Genomic DNA, 27,167 nt, shown 5'->3' with positions numbered 1-27,167 from the left:
AGGGTGGGGGCTTTATATAGACGTTTCTCAGACGGAAAGCACATGCAAATGATCTCTCCACTACTCAGGTGGATGCCGAAAAGGAGAAGGCAGTGTGTCCAACCGTTAGTACACCTAATAGTACAGTACTGCAGTACACTGATTTTGGTCACGTACGTACGTACAGGGCATCTACTCAGTATACTGTACTATACATGAGGCTGCTGTACTAACCGTTTACGGTAGTTATATAGGATTTTTGGTGGTTTTGGGCGGTTGAAGGCAGGTTGCTGAGGGCCAGGGGGCTCGTGTTCGGAGATTAATGCGGAGAATGCTGTTATTGCCTGTTTTGTTAGCAATCTTCTAACAAATTCAGCAACTATGCCATCTACGTTATTCTTTTGCCCATTATGATGTCCCAATTCCTATCCCAATCAACGACGCGGTCGACAATAGAGGCTCTTCAACTGCAGAAGAATTAGTTACGTAACAACGCTGTTACTAGTGAGCTGACTGAGCTTACAGAGTACATTAAAACAGTGAGATCAACAACAGTAGATCTCACAAGGGGTATCACAACTTCCTAATTGGGTATAGTCTTTAGCTTCAGCGCAATTACTTCATAATACTTCAATATACTTCAGTTACTGTATCCTAACCGTACACTGACGTCATCTCCTCCGTACAGTTAGTTAGTAACAGCCTCCTCTTCCGTAACTGTACTATACAGCCTCCAAAAGGCTCCGTAACTAACGGTTGGACACACTGGGAGAAGGGGTTGTATGCCTGTCTTCAAAGAAATCGCTCTAAAATCGGGGGCTTCAACAGTAGTGAAGAACGGTTCGAAGCACGTAATTCTAACGAAGAATATTTATGTAGCAAACCGGTTGCCATTGCGAAGGGGGAAGCATCACAGGAACACATCTGATACTCCTATCCTAAACAAAACCCCTCACCGCAAGAAAATTGACGTTGACAATTGTTTCGTCTATCCATAAAGCCCAAGAGTCGCCCGCCCTTCCGCCTGCTCGCCCGTCCGTTACAACAAGTCCCGACCAAAGAAGAAAGTCTCCCAAGATCCATCCTCCCCTCTCCTTCACTAGCCAGCCAGACCTGACCCTACCATGTCACCAGAATCTTCACAAGACTTGAGGACACCCACCACACACATCTCAAGCTGCAATTACAAAGTGTGTGTGTGTGTGTGTGTGTGTGTGTGTTTTCTCTCAAAGCCAAAAGAATAAGGGGATAAAAACAAGTCAGAACGACGGCGATACAGATTCGATCTCATTTTGCAACGCCGCCAACACCAACACTAACACCAACACCTCCATCAACTCTAGCTATTTGTCAAGAAGAGGGAGGGGAGGGCAGCGGTCGATGCCATATGCAGTCAGCCAGTCGAATTACCCCTATGCTTTGCATGCATTGCATTCACAAGAAGTCGTCCCAAAATCGAAAGCTGAAAAACCCAGGGTATTCGAAATGAAAGCAAATCCGGTTTGAGTTGATTGTTAGTTTTTAGTTGAAGTCGGCTGAGTAGGAGAAGCCTCGGAATTCTTCTTGCATGGCTTGTGAAAGAACTAGGAAAGAGTTGGTCAATTTCAATTCTAATTTCAAGATGGCACAAATGGACAAACTTACCAGACTGGACAGGCGTTAGGACTGGAGTCACACTTGTGAACTCGGTGTCGAAATTGCTCGTATCCGTCGCGCTCGTGATTTGCGGAATAAACGGCGCTGGAATCCTTTTGTGGTACACATCGTCCCAGTTGATGTTCCGGAAGAACGCATGACTCATTATCTCTTGCGCATCTGTTGGTCCAGAACCAAGCCTCAGATCTGGCTCACGGGTGAGAAGCTTCTGGAGGATGGAGACCGAGTCACGAGGCATGTGGATCGGGTAAAGAGGCTCGTCGGCAAGAATCGCGTCGTAGATTTCATCTTCATCCTCGCCACGGAAAGGAGATTGTTGAAGGAGCATTTGGTAGATGAGGACACCAAATGCCCACCAGTCGACTGCGCGGCCATACTTCTTGTCAAGCAGAATCTGGATATATTGTTAGTGGCCGTCACGCTCTAGTATCGGAAAATAAATATACCTCAGGTGCCATGAATTCGGGAGTACCACAGAATGTGCTCGTAGTGGATCCATACCACATCTCTTCCTTACACAGGCCGTAATCGCCAATCTTAATATGTCCGTCGAGAGTGAGGAGAATGTTATCCAACTTCAAGTCTCGGTAGATGACGCCATTCTCATGGAAATACTTCAACGCAAGACAGACCTCAGCGGCGTAGAATCTTGTGAGTGTTAGCTTTTTGAAAGAGAATTATGCATGCACTTACTGAGCACGTTTCGTGCCAAATTGACCCCGCTGGATATGCAACATCAAATCTCCGCCGCTGATGTATTCCATGACGAAGTAGACTCTTGTCTCTGTCTGGAAGCAAGCGTGTAGGCTCAGCAGGAATGGATGCCGCTCCTTGTTGGCAATCAAGAACACCCTCTTCTCCGATCTTGTGCTTTCTACCTCGTCGTTCTCAATAATGAACTCCTTCTTTAGCACCTTGATAGCATACAGCTGCTTCGTACTCTTGGTCTCGGCCAGCATGACTTTACCAAAGTTACCCTTACCCAAAACTGCCAGGAAATTAAAGTGATCCAAACCAATCCTTCTTCCAGTACCCTGGGTATTTGCAGAGGGAGTGACCTTATTCTTCGGAGCCTCAGTCATAGCTGAAATTGGCTGAGACTGTTGCTGGGTGGATTGCATCTCCGGCTGATGCGCTGGCGGCTGTGGTTGATGCTGGTGTGGTTGAGCCTGCTGTGGAGGTTGCGGAAGTGCGAATGAATTCTTCTGCTGTTGTTGGTACTGCATTGGACTAGGTTGGGGATGTGATGAAGGGTAGCTAGGAATGTTTGCGTAGTCTTGGGGATTGTATCCAACTTGTTGAGGGGCCTGTTGCTGGGGAATCCTCTGGTCCTGGGCATAGCCACCACCCGAAGTCCTAGCTCCAGGCGGAGGATAAACGTCTGATTGCGTTCGCTGATATCCTGGAGCAGCGGTCTTTCCCCCCATAGCAGCAGCAGCAGCAGCCACTGGTGCTGGTTGAGATTGCTGACGAGTCGATTGGGGTCTCTGTGAAGTTGGAGATGTTGGGGTTGGGGTGGAGCTCGCAGTCGAGTACGAAGCACGTGCTGCATCAACTGAAGTCGCTGATGGTGGGTACGACGGTTGTCGTGGCGGGCCACCATATTGCTGATCTTTGCCGTAGGAATATCGGTCTGGTTGCCCCTGCTGTTCTTGTCCCGGGGGAGGGTACTGAGATTGAGATGGGGGTGGAGGTGTTGGCTTCTGTGGTTGCTGAGGCCGAAGCACTCGTTGGCTCATGGTCGATCCTGATGCTGACTGACCCCTTCTCGTTCGCTTAATCTCCATCAGGATTTGATTGGCAACTTCCATTGACATGCCGCAAAAGTCTGGAACAAAATGAACGCAATTTGCATGACAGGTAAGACCACATTCTGGGAATATATTAGCTGCATACGCTCTTTTCGGAGCAGAGAACTTACCATTGCACTTCTTGCTTTGCTTTCTACCCAAAGGCAGTATGTAACCGCAGTGACAGCACCAGTTGGCGCCCATATTTGAAAAGTTCTCGAATCGATGAGGAATGCGGTGATTGAGCTTCGCTTCGTCGGGATCTGTCTCTGCATTTGACTGCGTAATACATTTTGTCACCACCTTTGGGTAACACTTCTTATGACAGGTATACTTGCAGTCCGAACACTGCATGCCTGCAGCATACTTGAGAAACTCTCCGCAGAGAGCACAGCGCATGATGTTGTAAAATTGCTGCTGGACGAACTTGTGCCCATATTGCTCGTGGATTTCTTCTTTTCTTTGACGAATGGCTCCTTTTCGCCCAAGGCCGACATCGAACGGCTGCTTGTTCTTTGCATGTTTAACTTCATATTGTCAGCCTAGTCGGAGGGTATCATGTAAGGAGAAGGAATCAAGCTCACCAAATGCCATAGTAAGCTGGATGCGTCCCACAGGCTCCAAAGAGAACCAAGCGTCGATGTAAGTGGGCCCGGTCTGAGGGTGCGGTCCTCCAGCACCTCCAGCACCTGCAGGTCCCCCAGGTCGCATGCCGCCAGGTCCGGGTCCACCAGCTCCGGCGTAACTCTGTCCTGGGGGTGGCTGGAATTGTAAGTCGGGCCGGGGCCCGGAATCGTTACCCATCTTGTCCGCAGATACCCAGCCGGAGTTTTGAAGTTCTGCTTCTATTTTCTTGCGGCGCATTTCCTCAGCGATATCTGATATTCGAACCCAGAGCATGCCAATAGGTAGAGGATGATCTCCCGTCTTATCGTACACAGTGAGCTCAATTTCGTTCGCTTTCTCAATATCGAACTCGTGCAATTCGTCCTGCCACCGATCGCTCCTGGTGGCCTTGGTACGACCCTTAAAATTATCTTCAACTTTGATGATAACAAAGGTCTCCGGGCCCCTACTAAAACGGCCAGTAGCAGCATGGTCAACATCGGCAACAGCATGAATACGCAGAGATAAATGACCTGTCAGAGGTTTGCGCTGACTAGGCACATTGAGGCTGTCGTCTACATATTTTGTCAGCGCATAACGGTTCGTGTACGGACAAGGCGCGACGTACCATCCGCGCCATCTCCGCCCTCCACATCAACGTGGAGATCTTCGTATCTCTTCAGGGATTGCTTCAGGAGCTGGATCTTTTGGTTACTCTCGATCCTCCGGGCTTCCGCATCCGCCTTGCTCTTCCGGTCGCCTTCAAGCTGATACAACCGCACCATCTTCTCGATTCCATCTTTGTACTGTTTCTCGACGCTCAGCTTGAACTCGAGCTGGGACAGCATAAGTTGGATGCGGGGACCGAGGTGCGGGGTATCATATTTGATCAAGTCTAAAGAAACGGTCAGCTAGATATGGCAGGCCTCAGCATAGTGGACTGCATACCCAGTTTACTGTAATTGGCGCGCTTCGGCTGCTGTGCACCGGGTGCAGAGGGGGCATATGGGGCACGTGGCGGCATCAGTCCGTGGCCGCCGCTGAGGTTGCCGTATCCGCCTTGCGGGTCCCCATAGCCACCCTGATCTGGGCCCGCGTGGCCATTCCAGCCATCTTTGGGGGGGGGAGTCAGCGGGTTTCCGGCCTTTCTTGTTGAAGATGCAGGCCCACCTGGCTGCAGATTCATGCCTTCCATGCCCCTGCGCATCTCCAGATCCCGCAATGTTCCCTCGAAGTATTCAATATTCCGCCGGCCGTCTCTAATCTGTCCGTCTAAGCGTGAGAGCACGGCGGGGTTGTTTGTTGACTGGCGCATCGCGTTGGCCGCGTTGAGCAGCGCCTCCTCCCGCTTGATCTTGCGCTGGACATTAGTGATGGTCTCATCGACATTCATGGTGGCGGTGGTCTAGGGATATCTGGCGAAGAAAGCGTCCAAAGAGTCTCTTCGCCGAAGCAGGGCGGCGAGGTGGTGTGCCTTGCAGTCACAGGCTGCGTGGCGGAGGATAGAGTCGACGCCCAAGTCGGGCCGCGAGAGGTTCGGCGAAGACGCTGTCGTCGCGGGGAGGAAGAAGAATATAACACTCTCTTGGGAGGCGCTGGGTCGCTAGCAATGACGGGTGTCGGTGGAGGATCCTCTGGGGTAGGCCACAGGCGTGATGTCAAAAGTGGTCGTTGAGGCTCGTACTTGAGCTGCGTCTCAGCCACACCTCGTGCCCAAAGCTTTATTGATCGCCCGCACCCTCCTTTTTCCTGCAGCAGAGGGTGGCCAACAAGGCTAGAGGCGTGCGTATGTGTGAGCTGAAAGGTGTGCGAGAAGAGGAGGAATAGGCGTGGTGCGCAGACGATATGACGGAGCGCAGAGTTCGGCGGAGGGAGAGGTGGGGTGTGTTCCAAGAAATCCCGTGTTTGTCCTGGCGAAGGCAGCGGGGGACATCCCAAACACTCCTCAGCCACTTTGTGGCGTTCTCATAATTAACCTCGCAGTCTACAGTTTGCCATAGCTCACGCTCGTCGGCATGAATGATTAATCTTGCTCTGATTCCATCATCAACTTGCGGGCGTCATCACGGTCGTCGCTCAGCTCTAGCTAGCATACGAAGTGATCGATCGCGTGTGCGCAACACCATCTCACTTGTGGAACATGATCCGATCCACTTGCAATGCTTATTTGCGGTCTCAGGCTGTTGTCTCGTCGCTTTTGCGCCCGCATCACACTCTTGAAACCCTGACTTACACAGCATGGCAATGGACCACACCCTTTCCTTCTCATTGATTCGCCTACAGCTCCTGTATGGCACTCGTCATCACGGTTGCCCGACATTTCGCTGATATATAAACAATACAGGTCAAAGTCTCGTAGCTTACCTATTCTCTTCGGAAGCTCCGTGGTGTGATTGGTGTTTCCGGCTTTGCACGCCCTAGAGCCTTGTAAGAATGACGGTAACGCGAAGTAACGAAGTATGCATTGATTCTTTCTCTTGGAATGCAAAAACGAAAAGGAGACAATTGGAGGTGCGTGATTTCCTTCCCGAGACTTAATTCATTGTCTTTCTAAGCTCGCATTCCAGGTATATTTTCCGGTACATTACATGGCGTCGAGTTCGGTTTGGAGACGAGCTACTCCTCATGTGTAGTTTTCGTAAGCTGAAGAATATTCGTGCAATTGGTTCCTGAAGGAAATGGAGACGGAACGCAAGAAACGTATCTGTTGCCTATTGCTCATTACTCAGAAATACAGTTTCTTTGCATGTTGAAGTGAGTGGTAGTGCCGTCATCTCATAAAATCTCGATCCAGACAGAATTTTCTGAGTGAGTTTCGTTACATAGGATGCCCAGAATCCGACTGTTAAGATATATCTATTAAACTCGGCGGGGTTACCACGAAATGTGATTGATGATGTTCGGTATCTTGTCATTTTTCTGTATTTAAGTAGAGTTTGTTAAGGGCATATAAATCTCGGTCCTAAATCAAATCATGTCGTTTATGTCACGTGCCAATATGGAGAATGAGATCCATTCCTTGTGACATAGTTATTTCTGGCACCGGATGCAGGACATGGAACTCAAAGCTTGCCTCTGTTTCAAGATAGTTTCATCGGTCAAGCGTGGAATAATTTCTTTTGTGGAGGATCTTCGGCGAGGTTGCGGCTACTTTCTAGTGGTAATATCGTGACGTGGTTCCGTAACAGGAAGGAGGCTTTCTACTTGTCCCTGGGAGCAGAATTTAAACTTTTGCCACGATGCTGACAAACAGCGATTTGCTGCACGGAAGCCACACAGAACACTCTGCTTTGACTTCAACTCATCCTCGAATGGTCAAAGATTGTGTCCCACTACGATAGGTTAGGTCCTTACGACGCAAAAAACCTGGATATAGTCGAGAGAGCTCACAAAAGGAAGAGCGTGAACAGATATCGTACACACAATCCTATTCTTTTGACCGCTTACGCGAATTAAGCAAAGGGTTAGGACGATGAAAGGGTTTTTTTTTTCTAAATGAGCGTAACTGCGTAGAAGCTACCCAAATATGTCGAATGTGTACTTAGTCAAAAGAAGGAATTTGCACGAGTGGGGAAACCAGACTTGACCACTCTTCCCTCCCAACCAAGCCCTTCTCTCTTTCTGTTGGAAAGGAATGTCCGGGCAGGCCCGAAACTCCGCCCAGAACCCTGAGCTCACGGCAACGAAATGGATCCCTTGAATGGCAGTCCGTATCTTATTCCCCGAAACTTTTCACCCGGCGCCGGCACAAGTAGGCTTTCCATTGGCCGATTCGGGCCACCACCTGTGCTGAATTCACCAGACGCATCGACATCAGCCCACAATGATGTCAGGCAGTAGATGGCTGGCGCGCTTGACGTCTCTGCGCTGTCTCTCGAATGGAGAGGAAGGTAAGGCGTCCCACATCGGCACGCGAGCTCGTATTTGACAGTCAAAATGCTATCGCTGAAAACAACTTTCACGCAGCATGCAGTGCTGCAAAGAGCAGACTTGTACATGTGGCTGGAGCCTGGCCTTGTGAGGCTGATCGGATCCATTTTGGTCTTGTGAAGACAAACCCTGCGTAACACGCGGAGAAAAGACTATGTGGGGAACTCTTGGTGGTGAGATACTTGGCAGGGTTGTCGATCCGGTTAGGACGGCATTGCAGATTCACTGCCAGGCGCAGGGCCGAGCAGGCCAGAAGATTCAACCCTCGGATACTGCTGCGAAGCGGTGCCGCTGCAGGTCGATAAAGAGAGCAAAGGGGCTGACGAATGACAGCCATTCGAACTCTCTCGGCTGGGTAGCATGATACAATGCGGATCTAGCCATGGGACCAAAGATGGACCATCATGCGAAGACATAATATAGAGCAGATGATGACGAGAAAAGCTCCGCGAGGCCGCCGGATCGGACAGGACTGAAGTCCGAGCCGGTCGAAGCCCTTTTGTCATGTGTGTCGGGCCGGGCACCGAATTGAACGGACCGCCAGTTCTCTCGCCTGCACAGTACAGTGCTTGGTGAGGTTGCCACTCTGGGGGAGCCATTCGGCGAGAAGCGGCCATCAGAGCGGCATCACCGGCTGGCCGCGTTGAGTCAGGAAGGCGGACTCCGGTCGGGGGTGGCTAGGACGCAGCAAAGGAAAGTAGCCTTGTGCTACTGAGGATGCCATTTCAGATTCACGAGATGTGCAACGAGAGGGAAGATGAGAGAGCTTGGAGAATCTCGAATGCCTGATCATCTGATAACCAACTATTAGCGAGTTGCGAAGCTGGCGCACGGGAGCCCTGGAAGGCTGGGCGTCGCGGGAGCTTCGACAGCACTCGTCGATCAGAGCCGTTACATCCGGGCTATTATTCGGGCTGCTCGTCAGCCCTTCCGGTCATTTGAACGCACCCGCAGTCGCGTTTTGTTGCCGAAGAAGCTGCCAGCTGCCACCGTCCCCTTCAGTCCACGTCTACACCCTGCGCGCCCTCGCCCTGTAACCACGACATCTCTCTCACGATCTGGCAGTCCACGGCAGCTGGGCGTTGCGGTTCTGCGGATTCGGTCAGCCCTCCGCCTTGCCCACAGCTTCGTCCGGGGCAGCTCCAAAGTCCGCGCCGCCCAATTGGCCGTGTCCGTCTTCCCTACCGCCACCTCAAGCTTCACCTCCGACTGCGCAACATCCGCGACTACTACGAGGAGAAGCAGCACGCTCGCCGACAAGTGCCCTTCTCCTCCGCGTCCCTTAAGCCCCGATTGAAGAGCCCGTCAATACCGCCAAAATTAATTCCTCAGCGCCCACAAGCTCCTCGGGCCCGGCGAGCAGCATCCCTCCGCCGGCAGAGAGCCCGTACACGGCTTCGCGCCTGCCGACATTGCACCCTCACGGCCTGCAGTCGCCCCCCGCGCAGACTTCCCCTCTGACTGCACCACGGCCTCTCATTCCCGCCCACGTTGAGGGCCAGCCGGCAGAGGGGGGTGCGCGGCGCCCGGAGCAGCCTCGCATGCGGTCCTCCATCGCATGCGCGCGCTGTCGGCGCAGCAAAGTCAAGTGCATCAACAATGGCGTGAACACGACCTGCCGCGCCTGCGAGACCTCAGGGAGAGAGTGTACCTATCCTGCACCTGCAGCTGGCGGTGCGGGGAGTATCACACGGAGGGAGAGCATCATCGCTAGTCATGTGTCTGGGGAGGGGCCAAATCCCCAAGGAGAGGTGAGTTGAAGAAGACTCCTCAAAGTGTGGGATCGTGGGATTGTGTATTTTTCAAGGCTGTGCTGTTCTGTTGCCAGATGGTAGAACGCGCACCGGCGCGTCTATTCCATCACATCACCGGCATGAACCCCTCGAGTGCTAAATTTATCTGAGAAGTCTTGCCATGACACCAAGAAAACAGCAGGACGCGTTTCTCTATCTCTTCATTACAGATCGCAACATAGACTGACTTGAGCAGACTCCTAAACGACCGCGCCCAAAAAAAACAATCGCCCCCACCTCGAGTATCTCGAACTCGAACAAGGAAAGTCCCCGGCCGCTCTTGGATGCATTCGATCCGCTTCTGCTGACTCCTAAGGTCTGGACAGAACTGGTAAGCGTCTCCAAGTTCATAGTCACAGGAATGTATGCTCACATTCACAGTTCGAGATCTTCCAGCAGCATTTTTCCACTGATTTGCCATTCTTGCATCCTCCAACATTCCTCAAACCACTGCGACAATCGAATCTACACTCCCCTCCCGTAGACTCATCCTCAACCCACTCCCCATCTGCGACTCTACCTCCAGCGTCATCCCTATTGCTACTTGCATTCCTTGCACTAACCGCCCGCTTCCACCCGGCACTGGTAGCGCATCACTCCCCGCCAACTTCTTCACGTCCAAGCAACCCCATCGTTGCTTCAGAGTACTATGCAGCAGCTGCGCGCTCGCGTCTGGCAGGGTCGATGGGCGACTCGCTCGGTATCCCGACGCTCGAGCGAACGCAGGCGTTGCTTATGATGGGGCTTCATGATTGGGGGATGTGCCAGGGTGTCAAAGCGTGGATCTCGATCGGTGTAGCGATTCGTTCAGCCCAAATCCTTGGCCTTCAATTCGAGCAGGAGCTAGATGACATGCCTCTAGCGCGCTCACTCGCACTCAATAATGAAGTTCATCACATGGGAGTCAGCCCTGACCGTCTAGGGCGCAATGCTATGTTGTCCAAGGGCGATGAATTCATCGAGCAAGAAATTCGACGCAGGACATTCTGGAGCTGCTTCATTATGGACCGATATCTCAGCAGTGGCAAGTATCGCCCATCCATGCTGAATACGCAAGACCTGCGCATTCAGCTTCCTAGCAGTGACCGTGCTTTCATGTTTGGGGAGAAGGTGAAGACCCAGTTACTAGGAGAAGACGCAGAAGGAGTTGCTCGCCGAGCTGAAGTCCAGAGTCAGCGCAAAGCTTCAGTTATGCTAGGCGCCCGGAATGGCGACCGAGAGCGAAGTCAGGAGAACGGGAATGGAACATATGGTAGCCATGACCATCAACTGCGTGACACTGACGACAACGCGAGATGGGAGATAGGTCCTGACGAGGGAGCGCTGAGCCGTTTCATTAAGGCCCTGGACCTCTATGGACGCATTGTGAAGTGGTCCTGTGGGGGTGGCAGACGGTAAGTCGATTTGGTTTGACGCGCAGAGCCCCTCCAGTTACTCATGCATTTCCAGACAAGAAAGATACCCCCCTTGGGATTCGAGGTCTTCGTTTTACGAACTCCAACACAAACTCGCCGCTTTCAAAGATGCGCTGCCTCGCGACCTCACTCTAAGTGCTTCGAACATCAATGCGCATATCGCCTCCAGGACCTCAACTCCTTACACCCTCATGCATACCATCCATCTTCTTTGCAGCATCATGCTCCATCGAGAATACGTTCCCTTCATTCCGCTGCGGTGTTCGAAACCACAAGGCCCACTTGATCCTCCCCTCTTTCCGCCAGAAGATTACCAAATTCCTCCCGGCTTCTGGGATGATAGCGCACGCGAATGTTTCAAAGCTGCTAGAGACCTAATTGATTTGCTACGAACGTGTCAAGAATGGCAAGTACTAGTCGAGACACCACTAGTGGGTTTTGCTACTTACACGGTCGCGTTTGTTGGTAAGCCATCAATCAAATTTCTTGTTCCTCTTACTTCGAGATGTTGACCATATGCAGGCGTATACTGCATTAACTTCCCCTGGATGGATCCGAACGGTTATATGTGCAAACGTCAGCCTGAATCTGCCAACGCAGGCTACGCGCCACTATCAGACACCAGCGGCGCGGAAGCTGCACGGAAAGCGCTTGAACTTGTCGGACAAATGCGCAAACGACTCAGCATGGCCAGCGGTTGGTTCAAGACAATCCGACGTGTTCATGTGTACTTCAGCAGAATGAAAAAGGACTTTGCTCGCAACACCCGTGCACTGGAGGCCTCTTCGGAAAGCGGCGGCAGTTCCACGGAATCTTACAGGCATCTCAGTTTACGCGAAGGTGGAATTGGCGGCGGACTAGAAGAATACAAGCTCTTAGAGAAGATTCTCAAGGAGTTCGGCAGTCTAGAGGACGAGGATCTCGAAATGCCGGATGCTGATGCTGACATTTCTACTTCACGGCTAGGCCAGGTTCTTGATGAGGGAAGCGAGTCTGGCAGTGCAGCGATAAAGAGTGAGAACATGGACTTAGTAGACGGCACTCCAGACTCAGCGTCGATACGACACGAACGATGGAATGCGATCAACAGCGTTGCCGCGGCTGCAAGAACAGATTCAGGCAGTGGAACGCCTGCTGTGCCGAACGGCTTCCAAAATCACTATGGACAGCAAATCCTAAGCCCAACCACGCACCCAAGCTCCGCGCCACCGCAGGAAGGCTTTAGGCCTGGTTATGGTTCACCCCAGGCGATTCATCAGCAGCATTTGCATGCGCAGTCGTACCCCCCAAATCCTGCCGAATCGGCACAGCGAGCGTCACTGAGTCTTCAGCAACAACTTCAACACCAAGGATCGGGAGGTGCGCCCGTGTCTGTATCTCAACAACAAGCCACCTGGTCGCCCGCAACCAAAGAGACATGGCTTAACAGCCTTGACACGCGCTTCGGAGGCGATGATTGGGCTGCATTCACAGCTGGCAACGACTGGCAGGACTGGGCAGCTTCGAAGGGATCAGATGGATGGTTGAGCACAGTCTGGGGAGCTAGTTAACATTTATATGTCCTCACACAGACTTAGACTTCAAGTTTAGGGTTACTTCTTTCGGAGGTGTACGAGTATGACACGATTGCAGTCTCGGGCGGTTTTTTGTCTCAGCTTGTTTCATCTTTCTCATGGGTGCGGTTCTGCAAAGAACGACACGACAACATGCGCCTACTTTCCTTCTTACGGTCTCGGGCGGCGGAGAGACATCCTGCAATTCGACGGACATGAAAAATTTCCTTCCTCGGTTCGGTATTCGTGCTTCTGTTTACAAGGAAAAGAAATATCCAAGGATCTTGGGTAATGTATGTTTTAGTTGGAATTTTTTCGGTTGCAGCGAGTCAGGCAGAGTGGAGTATTTGGAAGGACAATGGAGTCGGCCCTTTGTCAGTAGATATACAAGTACTCTGAGCAGGCATGGCGAATACGGAATCTGATTCTGCGAAATGCAGGGCTGCTGTCGGCTTACTTCAAATTGCGGAAATTCTAGCTACTTGACTTTGTGCGTGAGAATGTGTGCGCCTAGTGAGTAACAAGGGTTGTGTGTTTGCCTCAAGTCTTTGTTTTTGTTGGACTGCCTCAACAAGGGGTCTTCGGGTTGAACTTTCATCCACGCACTTGGAACTTGGAAGATTTAGTCTTCAGTTCTGAGTATCCCTTAAACAGTGAAGAGGAAAATGATGGACAACGTGTGTAAATACTGAATTTGGGGGGGGGTTCGAGACTTAGTGTGTTTGGAGTAGTGCTAAGCACTGTTTTCAATTCCAATCTCAGCGAGTGTCTTGCTATGAGTGCCACTAGTTGGAATGACCCTTCTACCGTTTAATGAAACATGGTAAGCTTGGGCGGGAATAGATGTCCTGTAATGTGAGCAAATCAAAGTGAAAGGCAAGGAGAGTTTACCGATAAACTTATTACGCATTTCTTTCATAGGAATGTAAAGTTCTCTCTTTACGCTACTGTTCTATCTGCTATCCGAACAAATTTCGATCCCTTTCTTCAGTGTGATCAGGTAGAAACACCATGAGCGAGTCTAAACACTAAATTCACGATGTTAAGGGAACATGGGTTAGGCATTTCGGTCCGGCTCAGTCGGGCAATCGAAAGGATATTCATTGGGAGCATATACGATGTGTGAGCTATGTTCAGGCTGTAGAATATACCAGGAAAAAGTGGGTTGAAAGGCTGCATGTTTGATATGATCCTTGAAATACGTTCGAGAGAAGGCTAAGGTAATACGAAGCATGCATAAGAAGTCGGAAGCCTCATTGTGGCTTCCGATATGTTTTGCAGAGAGTGCATTTGGGCTGAATTGGCAAATTGATCAACTTGGTGGAAATGAAATGGCCATGAAGCTACAGTTGCGATACCAAAACAGGAAAAGCATAGCTGCGGGCGAGGATATGAAACATACAGTGTGCTTTGACGAAAGTGCTCCTTCCTTGTAGGAAGACGAGAAGATTGACTGTTAAGAGTTTCATTTCCGCCAAGTTTGGGAATACAATCTTCATACAATTAACTCAGCTAGGAACATAGAGAAATTTCGTAACTTATGGATATCGATTCTCTCCGCACCTGGGCCTGTCCCAGATGCCACCATGAATCAGCAAGTAGATAGCTAAAGAGCCTTACCAGGAATACATGAGGCATTGCGAGAGAAGGCATGATCTGTGGAAAGCTCCGTATATTACCTCTACTTCCCTTCTACTCAGGTGCCCACAGACCTCCCAATAGCGTACATAGTAACGGGGAAGTATGCATAAATCGAATACTAGAATGTGCCTTGCGTGTATTAACACGCGGAGAATAAATTAGGAGAATCGGGAGAGGAATACGATGTCCGGACACAGTTTTATTGGATTGCGGATGCTTTTCCGCATCGGTAAAAGTCACTGGACTGTCAGGTCTCTGCCTTGATGGCCATAATTTGAGGGTAGACATTAGAGGGTAATCAACTTAAAAGCTGCTGAATGTACGTGCTGGTCTGTGAGCCTAGATACCTAGGCATGTGGACGTCGGATGACACGGTGCGAATAGCAAGGCGGTGGAGGGAAACAATGAGAGTAGGTCGAAAAAAACAGGTACACTCCACTCAGTTAAGAGTGAGACATGTCTAAATATTCTAGGGGATTTGCCTCTGCACACATCAGATGCTTGTGTATGAGTGTCGCGTTGATGATTCTATATCGTACCCGCAAAAGATTTTGCTAGCAGGTATATGGAAAGGATAGAAACTAGACATTGCAGAGAAAGTACGGGAATCCATAGAGCAGGAACTAATCGGCAGAACTCAAGATTGAATTATCGCTTAAGTCTAGAATAAAGGAGTGGATGAAGTGAAGACGCGTAAAATCAAGTGCAAATGCAAAAAAATGCCACAAAAATTTCGACACAAAGTCTCGTGATTACATCAACGAACAGGCCAACAATTTCCCCACATCTAAACTCTCACTCTAAAACCCGTTCTTGCTCAAGAAATCCGTAATAACGTTGAAGGTATCCTTCGCATTGTTATGGAAATTGAGATGATGGCTAGCGCCCTTTGTGATGCTTTGCTGGAGGGGCTTCGCATTCTTATAGAGAGTCTTAGCAGGCTCGTCATAGATTCCAGGGCAGTAGCCGTCGCAAACAATGTAGTCCTTCTCACCGGTGATGTGGAGAGCAGGCTTGTCCCATTTTTCGGCGCTAATAGTGTTGGCGAACGTGAGCAATTCGCCGGCAGAGAAGGGCTCCTTGGCGGACTCCGTGAAGAGGGCGGTTTCGAAGTCGTAGGCGGGGGCTTTGAAGTAGCTAGGTTCTCATGTTAGATGCGGTTGAACAGCAATGATCTTGGTAACACTTACTTGTGAATCAGGCCATAGACGTCAGGCCAGGTAAGGTAGCCGATGTTGCGGTTGCCGTAGAGAGCTGGGTTCTCAACATTGGCGATTCTGGGGATGAAAGAGCGGACTAAGCCATTGAGGTTGAGACCGGAAGAGTTGAAGCCAATCCCAGTGAGGACTACGGCATCGGCGATCTCAGGCTTGTCGGCGATGGCCGCATGGGTCGTGTAAGAACCAAAAGAGAAACCCATGACAACAACTTTGTTAGCCTTGATTGAACCGGTATATTTGCCTTCCTTCACCATCTTCGCTAGCGCTTGTAGTACGGCTTTGGCTGTCTCAAGCTGGGCCTCAAAACCATCGATCTTCGTTGAGGCACCACAGCCTAGACGATCATAGAAGAAGACTGAATAACCTTTATCCATGGCGTGTTGTACGAAGTTGAAGTCTTGGGGCCGGAACGGGGAATTCCAATGTGTCCGAGCAGGGCCGATGCCATGAGTAGCCACTATCAAATCAATTAGCTTCATAAGGTTCCCATCCATCACTAGGTTATCTACCAATCACAGTTTTCTCCTTCCCATTCTTTTTCTTCGGCACACAGAAGCTAGCTGCAATCTCGTAGCTACCTTTGAAGCGCTTCTTGTTTCCAAGAGGAGGGGGACCCGTGGTTCCGGGGCGAGTGGTGAGGCTAGTGAGGAAGTCTTCGAGGTCGTATCCATTTTTCCACTGCGTGCCATTGAACTCTGCAGCCTCGTAGTCGATGCTGATAGGCACCATGAAGTCTTGGCAATCGCCGTTCGGAGGGTAGTATGTCTGAGTCCTGCCGAAGTGTTAGGAATAGCACCTGTGGGAGGAGGAGAGGGAGGTACACACAGAGTGTTGAAGTAGCTACCATACGACCCATTCACTGCTGTACTAGGCTGATAACATGCCGTCATAGTGGCCGTCTTCAACATGCAGGTGATGGCCATAGCCATTGGGAGGTTGGTCTTCATAGGAAGCATAATTACGAATATGCAACTTCGTCACAGGTATTCTAAAGAGTGATTTATTTATTTATTTTGGAGAGGGGAGGGGGGATTACGATTGAATGGAAGATTAAAGGGACGATGAGATGAAATGGAAAGGTTGTCTGCCGATGATGGTACGTTGGTGGAGGTGTCTCCAACTCTTTATACAAAGCGGTTCCGCTCAGGAACGAGATTCTTCATCACCGACCCCATCGATATCCACAACCCGCAAGCCCCGTGAATCTCAAAATACGACCTGCCGCGATGCTTCTCAGCCTTGAGAAGTCGTTCCTGAATCGACGGACTGCAACTAAGGAGATTTCGAGAAGCATCTCGCGAGCCATGCACCCCAACCCCGCGATCCCAAGCAAATGGGCATATCTAAGAAGAGAACGCTAATCATACAACGAACCAATTGGGTTGTATAGAAGAGCCATAAATTTCCATCCTGGATCTAAGAGCATGACAAATGCGTAACCTTGGAGAGCGTCTTGAGTACTCGAGACCTACCAGAGGGAACGAAGGCACCAGGAGCTGTAAACACTTTCCCAAAGCGTCAGCAAGACGCGAGATGGTGACTCTTGTCGGGCTGAGAAACGGTCTCTGGGAATCCCGGGGGGAGGCGCATATGTGGTCAACGTGCAGGGAATTTATTTGGAACGTTGGGGTGAATGGGGCTGAAAGCTACGACTACAACTCTGGTACACACGAATAGGATTGGACTTGTTGCACATGGCAGACGAGGACCGTGCGAATGATAAGACGGATGGTGTCGTGCGAGGGAGTTGTTCCGAGCGTTCTTCGATGAAGCTGAAGAGGGGGCTGAAGCAGTGCGCTAGTCCCAAACGAGGGGCCAAGACACGACATGCATAAAACACATCTAGCCTCGTTTCCTAGAAAAGAGATTTCATCGCCCTATAGGCCCAATTGAGGAATGTCTTCAGATATCCGGAGCTGAAATCGTGTACGCAACAAGTCTATCTTGATTCCAAACTCGGAACTTCGTCTGGCGATACCAAGTAAATCAACATGTAAGATGAGGCTGGAAATCTTCGTGTATCTCGTGAGATTGTCGCGAAGATGTCCTGGGTTCTCCTTTTCATTCTGTTGTCTAAAAATTATTCCAAATTTCTCTTGAAGCATTAATACTTGTAGTTCGTTACCATCGAATCCCAACCATTACACCACTCTCCACAAACTTGTGACTTCTTTTCCTCCATGGGGTCCAAACTTCGCGCACAACCTTCTTATCATCCAGGTCTCTCTGCTCACATAGTGGGTTGGTACTCTTTCCTCGCATCTGCTATCATCACGGGAATATTAAGTTTCTTCGTCGATGCACTCCGACGTGAAGCAATGTCAGTTCCATGGCCAATCTTGCTGGTAAGTTGACAACATCCAGGCCTTTCGAGATTCTCTTAGTATTACATATGTTGATCAATTCAAGGTAATGTCAGCATCTTGCTTGAACATCATCAGTGTCTTCGTATCCTCCGTTATCCGAGTGTGTCTTCCCAGATCACCAATTTTGGCGCTCACATTCCATATACCCGTCGCCATCCTTTGGGTTGTTACAGTTGCGCTACTTGGGGAAGAGCTCGGGGATCATCTATCCAATAGCTGTCCATCGCAAGATACGTTTGGGCACGACCTGGCTTTAGTTTGCAATCTCTTCAAAGCCTTATTCGGTTTCTCCGTTACTTGCGCTGCCAGCTCAGTCCTAGTTGTCGTACTTGACATTGTTGCTTGGAAACGTATAAAGAATATGGGGAAGTACACCACTGTTGGCGCTCACACTATTGGAATGTATCCACCCACGAAAAGCAGTCGGAAGAAGAAGTTGGGGATGCTTGCAGGCATGTTGAGATCAAGGAAAGGGAACATGCAAGAAGATGAGAGGAGCGTCATGATGACATCGATGGAGGCGTTGGACAAAGATGACACGCTGAAGCCACAGCAGGAGCTTCACATGACTGCTGGAGAGCCAATGCGATCCCCTGCTCAGTCACCGGATTTCGGTCCAAGAGAACGATTTCGAGTTGAGGGGGTTGGACACCAGTTCAGCGGGCAGGACACAAGGTATGATCCGGGAAAGCCAATGTAAGTAGGGCCAGTCATAAAGTAGAGACTTCTGTTCTGGAGGTTGTGTTGTAGGGTGGGGTCGTGGATGGTGCCAGATGCTCATATAAAGCGGGGGGGAGGGCATTACGGAGATGAACGATGTAGTTTGAAGTAGGGAGATTGAACAAGAAATTTAATTAACTACTCGCTTTCTTTATGTAACTTCAACTTCATCCCATGCAGAAGAGGTGCGTTGCGTAGCGGAATGAACTTTCTAGGTGGTAGGCTGGAAGTGTGTAGATTTTCGGTAGTCTCCTTCAATGTCAGGAAAAGGATCCAGCGACTCGTTCGACCTTAACATTTCCTCGCATCGACTATGCTTATTAAAATATATATGCAACACTGCTCCGGAATATTTAGTGAGATTTTCAGGCGTAGTTGGGTCAATGGTTGTAGTTTCCGTTCGCTCAAAGTCTTCCGGGGATATGCACTGCTTTTCACCTAGCATCTTTGGTAGTTGTCGGCCCTAGACGAAAATATGGAGCTCGGCTCTTCTCTTGCTCTTTCTCGCCAATTAACCACCTTTAGCTCTTCCCGGTGCAGCTCGGGAGTTGATCTCTAATACCTCGATGAGACCTTCTCCGTTCGAGTCGGGAACAAAGTGGCGAGGCGGTAGAACTTCTATATCGTATACAGGCTGGATCCGCTCGTATACTTCATGGTTGTGAATTTCTCTCTGGATTCGTTCCTCTCTGGTATGGCGCGCCGTCGGTTTTACGACCTCATGGGTTACAGCTTGTTGCAGTCTGTTAGCACTGGTTTAAGTGAAATTTGCCTCAGAAGATTACCTGGAGCTTAGTGCGTCAACCTATCCACATATTCGGTGTCGCTGAGATTCACAATGTCGCCGAGAGATTGGGACCACTAGAATCATGTTGGTATCCGAACTTCAACTCTGTTCTATCACTCCGATCAATGGCCGTCGCGCTGACACTCGAGATACGAAATTGCGGAGGATCGGCAGGGCTTAGTTGCAGCGAATGCCTATCAGAAGTCGGGGAAGTACTTTGGCAACGTTTGTGCCAATCTGAATGAAGTACGCTTCGTGAGACTCGGACTGGCCAATCTCGTCGATCCACCACACGACCTGGAAAGTCACTGCTCTTAGTTGAAAACCCATGGAGCGTCTCACGGCCCTCACCAACACCGCCCAAAGAGTCCTTTCTAAGGAGTCTCGAACGGTGAGCTTGCCGCTCTCGGTGCCTACAGATTGATGCCGAGAGGTGCAAGAACTACCATACCGCTCAATGTTTCTATCAGCGATATCTTCGTTATGCATTTCTGCTGCCAAATCTATCATCAAACGTGTGCCGCCACCGACAGTCATGTACTGAGTATCTTTCGAAAGCCTGTGGAGTTTAAAGGCAGGTTGACAGGCCATACAGTCTCCTGCAATCGAATCCTCCGTACTCTTGCTTTCGAGACGGTTGTTGTAAGCCATGGAAGGATTTGCACCACTATCCCCGCCGTTTGCCCGAGTATGCCTCGCGCGCCTGAATTGTTGTCTTTCTAGCAAAGTTGAACTGCGCTTGATAGGGGGCTGCACAGAATTCGATTCAGTGTCCTAATAGCACGCAGAGTAGAACAGAGGCTCTTGACACCGGCGCTTAGTCTTCAGAAAAGATTTCTCAATTTGCGCATCATCAGCGTGATGGCGCAAGTTTGGGGATAGGATGCTCACGCCACGTGGGTGGGAGCAGAGAGAATAAGGTGGGATAATGGTAGTCTGTAGAGTGGGAGTCGCGAGAAAAATACAGATCTCCGGATCCTAGTCGTAGAAACTCGTGTGGTTAACTACACAATACGAAGGTCAGGAGGGGGCATCGATCTAGAAAACCCATCTCGGATTTCGTTGCCGTCTACAGAAGCGCAAAAACAGGAATATGGAAAGAGTGCTATCGACCAGCCTTACGAGGAAGATGTAATGGCAATTATGATGCTTCGGGGTAGAAGAGACCGCTTCCCCATGTCAGTTTTGCATTTCCAACACACTAGCACATGCTCGCCATTGCCATGTGCCATTCCTTATACGGAATTGGGAAGTCCTTCCTGGTGGCGAGGGCTGGCGTACTTACTGAACTGTCTAGATCTCAAGTTCCACACTCCCATTACGAATAGTAATCTGTATCCAATGTCCAGGAAGCTACAGGCTATTGAATGACGTTGCGAGCTTCTTGGCGCGCGTTTCAACGCGTGCGTGAAGCAAATGGCATGGTCTGCTGCCTCTTGTAGCCAGATCCTAATGTTCTAGCGAGTATTCAAAGAACTGTCATAAGAGAGGCATTTGAAAGCTGGAAGTGGAGAATGTGAAGTGGGATGACGAAGCTGATCGAGACCTCCCTTGCGGACCGGCGATCCAACATGCACAAGTGTTAATGACGGACTTCAATCCAGAGATCTGTATCACTAGATGTCCCGCAATGGAGAGGGCCATTTAGCACGATTCGCTGTCGAAGTGGGAAGAAATCAAAGGCCAAAGGGGGAAACTTGTTGACGATTAGATATCTTGGTAAGTGCACGGACTAGATCACTTTCTCGATCCATGGCGACATCCCGGAGCTGATCTCTTTTTCATTTTCACTTCATCTCGTCTCGTTACTGGAATCTTGGGGTTGCGTTCTCATGCGAATGTCATATGGGAAGCGTGCTTAACTCCTCACCACGATTACAAAAGATTTTGACTACCTTGTGTTGATGAAGAGGTAAAACCAAGGTCCACATTGGAATAGTACTACGACTTCCGCCTAGACGCAAAAATGGGGCCATGGCGATGCGATGCTAGGGCCCTGACGTACATCACTATCGCATTAGAGAACCCCATACACGGGACCCCAATGGAAGTCGTCTCGTTTGAATACTTCGAAGCGCCCGCCCACAAGTTCGCGCTCACCGAAGACCAATGAAGGAAATGATACTCCAAGCCCAAGGCTGGGCATAGCATGTCACCGTATGTTTCAATTTCAGAGGTCGGATTATAGGCTAGACTGGAGCTTGGGACTGATTTATCTACTTTCGGCTTGGAGGTCATTACGTCGTTCTGCGTTAACGGCATCCCGCACTTCGATATGAAAGTCTTCTTCTAACAGAAGTACTCGCTCACTACCGAAAATTCCTGTCTCATCTCCAGACCCTGTATCCATTTTCTACAATTTCCCGTTTCCAAAACACTTTTCACAATGGACAAAGCCAAAGCAGTTATTAGCGACTTTACGTCCAAGAGCGGTCACCACGACACGACGATCTACGAAGCCGTTTCTCCCTCCGGTAAGCATGTCTGAGTTCAAGTCCAAGGGCGGCGCCCTTGGCGGACGGGAGGAGCGCTATGATGGCTTCGAAGGCGAACCCAAGAATATCGGCGGTGCACTGTTAGGTCTAAAATCGACATCCAAGCGAGATTCACACCAAACTGAAGCCCGTGGTGTTCCTTCCAATACCCGACATGGGGACTTGGACCTTCTTGACGGCAAGCATAGCCACCACACCGCCAACGCTAATACCGGAGGTGGTTTCGGGATGGGCGGCCGTGATGTTGGAGGCTACACTAACCCAGCATTGCAGCAGAATATATTGACCAATAATGATTCCCCTGCTGGCAGCAATCTTGGGCAGCCAGGGACCGCGATGTCGAAGCCCCCAATGGTGTCTAGGCTGAATCCACTCAAGGACGGGGACGGAGATAGAAAAAAGGTTTTATGGATTGATAGGAATATGAATGCTACTGACGGAAAATATATACACAGGTTCGCATCATCGCTGCAAAGTTCAATGTTTAGCTGTTAATTTGTGTATAATTTAAAATACGGATGGAAATTCATTTCATACCTCAAAGGATTTTGAGTTCACACTACTTCTCATGCCCACTTCGTCATTCCCTTCAAGTCCCCCAACCTCCTCCAACCACGTGCCTTCGACCCGAAAAAATATCCCCTCGCCCCACACCACAAAGCAGGAAAAGAAACCTTTCCCTAGAATCACAGTCCCTAACGCCGGAGAACTCTCATCTTCGGGTTTTTGCTCTTGTCATCTCGCGCTCTACAACTCCTCCTCAGGGCCTACCTTAAGCCTAGGCCACTGTCTAGCAGACAATCTGCGCAAATTGTAAGTTTGCTGCTAGGACTGACTACACTGTTATATTGAGGGGGGGGTGAGAGATTGTTAGATATATATATATATATATATAGGGATTTGGGAGAGTTTCAGGAAGGTTGGAGAGAGTTTTTGTGTTGTTGAATGGGTTAGTAGTGAATGAATGAATGAATGAGATAGAGGTGCGTTATGAGAGTGTGGAGGGAAGGATGGCCGTGGAGAAAGAGTGGGAAAGGGTTATGATCGTATGTTGGACAGAACATGATAGGAATTATCACGTCCCGCGAATCTAAGTGACTGCCAATTATTATCCGACGGGATGTTACAACTACCGTCTGCCCTGCAGCACAAGAAGCTCAAAGATGTACACCTGCAAATTCTTGCCAAAACTACTTTCAATTGCTTGAGAATTCTCTTATTTTATCCGACTCATCAATTGACGACTATTCTACTTTAATATGCACCCGGCCTCTTCTCATACACTTGCCCCTTCACAGCCCCCACATCCCCAAACCCACTCCACACAATTCCATCAATCCCCAACTCCAACCCCGGAACTTTCATAGGTCCCCCATCCAAACCCCACACTGTAACACCAAGATAATTCTTCCCATGATAGTTAAATATCCCCTCGGGTACAGGGAACGTCGTCTGTGGTCCGACAGTACTAACATACTTCCCAAACTGCCACCCATTAACGAAAATCTGCGCTCGATATGCGCCCGTGGCATTCGCACTCGAATTAGAGAACGTGAACGACATGGGAATGTCGTAGCCGCCCGGAAGCCCAAGATCGAACTCCGTAGCAAAGAATCCGATGCCTGGTCCAGCAATACCATCGGCAACAGGACCTGCACTGTCTTTCCAGCCCACAGCGGCCGAGAGCGCACCTGGGAGGTGCAAACCCTGGCGTTCGACGTACATACCGCCTTCATTTAGCGGGCCACGAGAAAGATCAAGGTAATCTTCGCCCCCCAGATTACCGGTGAGTTTCCACGAGATGGAGGATTGATTGTGGCCGGAGAGGGAGTAGTCCAGGATGCCGCGTGGGTTTTTCATTGTTTCGGTGCCGATAGTCCAGTCTTCGTCCAGGCCCATATTGTCGATGACGACGGTGATGATGTATTTCTTGCCGGAGGAGAGATTAGGGAGGGTGAAGGTATTGTTGCCATTTGTGGCGGCATCGTAGCCACGCCATGAACCGAGGAAACTGCTGTTGAGGTAGGCGGACATGCCGAATGCAGAGCCGCCCTGTGTTTGGAGATACAATGTCTTCTCTGATCCAGTAGCGATGAATGAGCCTCTGTATAGTAGCGTGCCGGTATGGTACCCGTAATCCGAAGAATACAACGAAGTTGGAGTGGTAAGTTTTCGGAGACTGTTGTAGGTCTTCTTTAAATCCGCGTTTGTCCATTTGCTGTCGTCGTAAGAGGATTTTACTTCTGGGAGTGAGTCTAAGTACTTCCATTTCAAAGAATTGAGTTTGGGGATAGCAAGTTTAGGTTTTGGGTAGTCGATATTGGCCGTAACGACACCATTCTTGTCAGTCTTGAACGAGAAATCTTCGCCATTGAAAGTCAAGCTTGATATACCGGAAGGAACGCCACCGAGAATCTCAATGGGCGTGGTGGCGTTCATGTCTCCGGTCAAGGCTAGTGTGGTTCCGTGAACCTTTGCACTGCGCATAAGATAGCCTGCTTGCAAGATGATAGGATTCGAGGAGTCGTGGGGCCCTTGATCAACGGACCAGTAGTTGTAGGCAGAGTTGCGATCTGTGTGATATTAGCGAGCGCTCTTTCATTGACATTGTTAAGAATGTAGGATGGCTTGCCTAGAAGGTAGATGTAGATATTCTCATTCACACCAACCTTGACTAACTTCCTCTCACTCGTAGCCTGGTAGTTGATCAAGGTATAACCTCTTGTGCTGATACTCCTGACACTCCCTTCTAATACCGTTAACCCTGTTGCCGCGACTGTGAGCTCATGGATCTCCCCTGGGCCGCCATAGACGATGAGGATGGTCTTGTTCGCATACTTGTGCCTGAAAAATATTACTATCATCCTGGAAGAAATAGCACAGGAAAACAGACCATGTATAAACTTCGGCAGTCGAATAGACCAGCGTTGTACCGCCAATATCATAATCGCTAACATGTACCTTCGAATCTCGTCCATTCAAGGTCAAACTCGTATCGTTCAACTGTGGCACCGTGATGTTGCCAAAAGCCGACGTTGGAATCTTCAACTTATAGCTCGTCGACTCCCTCGAGTTATACGTCGAATGCCGTAAGAAGTAAAATTTTGTGCCGGTACCGTTTCCAAACGCAGGGGTAACCGTGAGTGCCGAAGTTGTCGTCCACGCCGTCGTGGAAGCACTACCACGGGTTGCGGTCAGATAAGCCGGAGAAACCTTGAAGAAGTTCGCCTGAAGCTTTTGCTCTGAGTATTTCTCCCGATCCACGCGTCGGTCTTCGCGGATGGCGGCGGCGTAGTCGTAACTCGTGTATCCCCCTGGATGGCCAAGATTGCCCCAATTCGTTCCACCATATGTCATATAGATGTTGAAAATCGTGACGCCAAACGCATAGTTATTCTTGTAAAACACTCTTTCGAATTCCTCATTCACGAGGGTGGAGCACTTATCCCATCCGGGTCCACCCCAAGGATCAAAACTTCCGCCCTGGAACTCAACGATCGAAAATGCATTGTTCGGGCTTTGTTGTAAATGCAATTGCCTCCAGTTTGTTGGTAATTTGCCATCGGGCCACGTCGTTGGATTCGCGCAGTCAAATCCCAGCGGGTATCCATCATGACCGTAAATGTCGACCGGTGCAGGCTTACCCGGCGCATTGTAGCCGTGGGGTGAGGCGTCATTGGAAATGAGCGGAACAATGATACCGGCGTTGCGCAGTTGGTCCTCAACGTATTGCATATAGACCGCATCCGGAAATTCTGGGACATTGGACGTAGCACCAGAGTACTCGTTTTCGGGTTGGACGAGAATTACAGGACCGCCGTTGGTGATTTGTGCAGCTGCAATGGCCTTTCCGACGGAAGCTGCGTAACTGTTTGCTCATGTTAGATCGATGGATTGGAAGAGGACTGTGGGTTAATATACAGATCGGTAGCTTTGAGATAGTCAGGAGCTCGCGTCCTCAGGGTACCGTTAATCCTCTGGAGCCACCCAGGAAATCCCCCCCCAGAGGCTTCAGCGTTGATGTATGGTCCGGGCCGCTACCCAACGAATCAGTTTTACTTCTTTTAGAAAATGAGAGGCGAGGCCCACAGCAATGAGGTAAATCCCAGCTTTACTAGCAGCCTCAAAGAAGGGTTCAAGAGCGAACACTCCCTCAGCACGATACACCCCTGGCTTACCCTCAAGCAACGCCCAGTCAATGTAGAACGAGACGCCATTGTAGCCCAAGGCTTTGATCTTCTGAAAGACATCAAGCCACAGGTCTGGAACTGGAAGTCTGCAATTCTCGTTATCAAGCACATTCCTCCATCACTTGCTGAAAAGGCTTGCCTGTAAGGATGGAATTCACCACTGTAGAAGAATATTCGCTCTCCATGCACAAACAACGAGTTCTCATCCCAAGTAACCTACGACCTCGTTAAAAAGAGTTCAATTGCCAGTACTTAGCTCCTTAGTGGTGAACTCACAATATCCTGAAGTGGTGCTCTTGGATATGGCTTGATCCATTCCTTTGGTGAATAACCCACCGTCCTTGCAGCTGACTCAATCGCAAGGCAAGACAGTGCTATCGCACCGACAAGATTAAAAAGACGTCTCATCCTGCTCAGCATAAGCGTAAAAAATCAGAAAAAAGAGGCGACAGCGAATTTGAGAAGCTTTGGGGCAGGGGAGTAAGTAAATACCCAAAGCTCTCACCACCAAGGAAAGTATCCTAGTTCCTCTATGACTGCATTGCGTGCATCGCGCCGGTCCCAGGAATAATTCGTCTTTCTCTCGTGACAATATGGGCCGAGAGACGTCTTTTGCCCCATGGCCAGCAATTAAGGGCGGGGTGCCTGGCAGGAGATGATGTTGATCGCAGGTACGACAGAGGTTCAAAGTTACATTCCACCACTCCCGTAGCTCGGAGAAATTAAGTCCCAGGTACGTAATGACGGGGGTGGGGAAGATGCCTCTAAAACGCCGCAGCCGTTGCCCAGAAGGGGAACAGGCCGATCAGCGGGGTGACCAGGATTCGGCTGCGAAGCTTGTTCATATCCCGGGTAAAATCTGAGGGTCTTTGATATTTGGGGGAACGCTCCGCTGGGGATTACATTATCGAATGTCCACGATCCAGGCCAAGGCTTGCGTGATGTGCAGCATCTGATTTTGCTGCAGGTTAGAAGAGTGGCACAAATGCAGGGGTGTTCACTGATCCAAATTTTGGGCTTTGGGCA

General features: G+C 49.9%; 8 protein-coding genes across 8 annotated transcripts; 3 read left to right on the top strand and 5 right to left on the bottom strand.

Moving 5' to 3' along the window:
* Positions 1-1,238: 1,238 nt before the first annotated feature.
* BDR25DRAFT_17921 (uncharacterized protein) lies at positions 1,239-5,737 on the bottom strand. Its single transcript, XM_033684196.1, has 8 exons — positions 4,980-5,737; positions 4,660-4,926; positions 4,010-4,606; positions 3,557-3,952; positions 2,329-3,508; positions 2,082-2,283; positions 1,624-2,029; positions 1,239-1,562 (listed from the first exon to the last, which is right to left on the bottom strand). The coding sequence occupies exons 1-8, from the start codon at positions 5,422-5,424 to the stop codon at positions 1,501-1,503; spliced, it is 3,555 nt and encodes a 1,184-aa protein (XP_033548903.1). The 5' UTR covers positions 5,425-5,737; the 3' UTR covers positions 1,239-1,500.
* Positions 5,738-8,131: 2,394 nt separating this feature from the next.
* Positions 8,132-8,718, bottom strand: BDR25DRAFT_17909 (uncharacterized protein). Its single transcript, XM_033684195.1, has one exon. The coding sequence runs from the start codon at positions 8,576-8,578 to the stop codon at positions 8,165-8,167; it is 414 nt and encodes a 137-aa protein (XP_033548902.1). The 5' UTR covers positions 8,579-8,718; the 3' UTR covers positions 8,132-8,164.
* A 784-nt stretch (positions 8,719-9,502) lies between these two features.
* On the top strand, positions 9,503-12,719 carry BDR25DRAFT_221773 (uncharacterized protein; the record flags this gene model as incomplete). The annotated part of the gene is made up of 5 exons (XM_033685043.1): positions 9,503-9,712; positions 9,948-10,085; positions 10,136-11,148; positions 11,204-11,634; positions 11,692-12,719. The coding sequence occupies 5 exons, from the start codon at positions 9,503-9,505 to the stop codon at positions 12,717-12,719; spliced, it is 2,820 nt and encodes a 939-aa protein (XP_033548901.1).
* Positions 12,720-15,163: 2,444 nt separating this feature from the next.
* BDR25DRAFT_284512 (alpha/beta-hydrolase) lies at positions 15,164-16,324 on the bottom strand (the record flags this gene model as incomplete). Its single annotated transcript, XM_033688120.1, has 3 exons — positions 16,093-16,324; positions 15,554-16,040; positions 15,164-15,500 (listed from the first exon to the last, which is right to left on the bottom strand). Exons 1-3 carry the CDS (start codon positions 16,310-16,312, stop codon positions 15,164-15,166), a joined length of 1,044 nt encoding a protein of 347 aa, XP_033548900.1. The 5' UTR covers positions 16,313-16,324.
* Positions 16,325-17,688: 1,364 nt separating this feature from the next.
* BDR25DRAFT_342086 (uncharacterized protein) lies at positions 17,689-18,758 on the top strand. The gene is made up of 2 exons (XM_033693680.1): positions 17,689-17,928; positions 17,993-18,758. The coding sequence occupies exons 1-2, from the start codon at positions 17,764-17,766 to the stop codon at positions 18,647-18,649; spliced, it is 822 nt and encodes a 273-aa protein (XP_033548899.1). The 5' UTR covers positions 17,689-17,763; the 3' UTR covers positions 18,650-18,758.
* A 422-nt stretch (positions 18,759-19,180) lies between these two features.
* Positions 19,181-20,107, bottom strand: BDR25DRAFT_313262 (uncharacterized protein; the record flags this gene model as incomplete). Its single annotated transcript, XM_033691367.1, has 3 exons — positions 19,181-19,412; positions 19,455-19,474; positions 19,673-20,107. 3 exons carry the CDS (start codon positions 20,105-20,107, stop codon positions 19,181-19,183), a joined length of 687 nt encoding a protein of 228 aa, XP_033548898.1.
* Positions 20,108-21,842: 1,735 nt separating this feature from the next.
* On the top strand, positions 21,843-22,727 carry BDR25DRAFT_353797 (uncharacterized protein; the record flags this gene model as incomplete). Its single annotated transcript, XM_033695211.1, has 4 exons — positions 21,843-21,917; positions 21,946-22,426; positions 22,505-22,544; positions 22,613-22,727. 4 exons carry the CDS (start codon positions 21,843-21,845, stop codon positions 22,725-22,727), a joined length of 711 nt encoding a protein of 236 aa, XP_033548897.1.
* Positions 22,728-23,205: 478 nt separating this feature from the next.
* On the bottom strand, positions 23,206-26,762 carry BDR25DRAFT_366810 (uncharacterized protein; the record flags this gene model as incomplete). Its single annotated transcript, XM_033696973.1, has 8 exons — positions 23,206-24,524; positions 24,584-24,795; positions 24,845-25,819; positions 25,858-25,988; positions 26,041-26,227; positions 26,281-26,357; positions 26,418-26,544; positions 26,758-26,762. 8 exons carry the CDS (start codon positions 26,760-26,762, stop codon positions 23,206-23,208), a joined length of 3,033 nt encoding a protein of 1,010 aa, XP_033548896.1.
* Positions 26,763-27,167: the final 405 nt, after the last annotated feature.

Source organism: Lindgomyces ingoldianus (genome assembly GCF_010093535.1).
Source record: "Lindgomyces ingoldianus strain ATCC 200398 unplaced genomic scaffold BDR25scaffold_12, whole genome shotgun sequence".
Taxonomy (NCBI): domain Eukaryota; kingdom Fungi; phylum Ascomycota; class Dothideomycetes; order Pleosporales; family Lindgomycetaceae; genus Lindgomyces; species Lindgomyces ingoldianus.
This window is presented reverse-complemented; position numbering and strand designations above follow the sequence as displayed.

What these genes read in the sequence shown, in the direction of transcription:
- BDR25DRAFT_342086 (XM_033693680.1), top strand. Translation starts at nt 17,764, where the DNA reads ATGGGGTCCAAACTTCGCGCACAACCTTCTTATCATCCAGGTCTCTCT. An exon ending in TTCCATGGCCAATCTTGCTG is followed by an intron (nt 17,929 to 17,992) that starts GTAAGTTGACAA and finishes GATCAATTCAAG; the next exon opens with GTAATGTCAGCATCTTGCTT.
- BDR25DRAFT_17921 (XM_033684196.1), bottom strand. Translation starts at nt 5,424, where the DNA reads ATGAATGTCGATGAGACCATCACTAATGTCCAGCGCAAGATCAAGCGG. An exon ending in GGGCGGAGATGGCGCGGATG is followed by an intron (nt 4,607 to 4,659) that starts GTACGTCGCGCC and finishes CAAAATATGTAG; the next exon opens with ACGACAGCCTCAATGTGCCT. An exon ending in CCTAACGCCTGTCCAGTCTG is followed by an intron (nt 1,563 to 1,623) that starts GTAAGTTTGTCC and finishes ACTCTTTCCTAG; the next exon opens with TTCTTTCACAAGCCATGCAA.
- BDR25DRAFT_17909 (XM_033684195.1), bottom strand. Translation starts at nt 8,578, where the DNA reads ATGGCCGCTTCTCGCCGAATGGCTCCCCCAGAGTGGCAACCTCACCAA.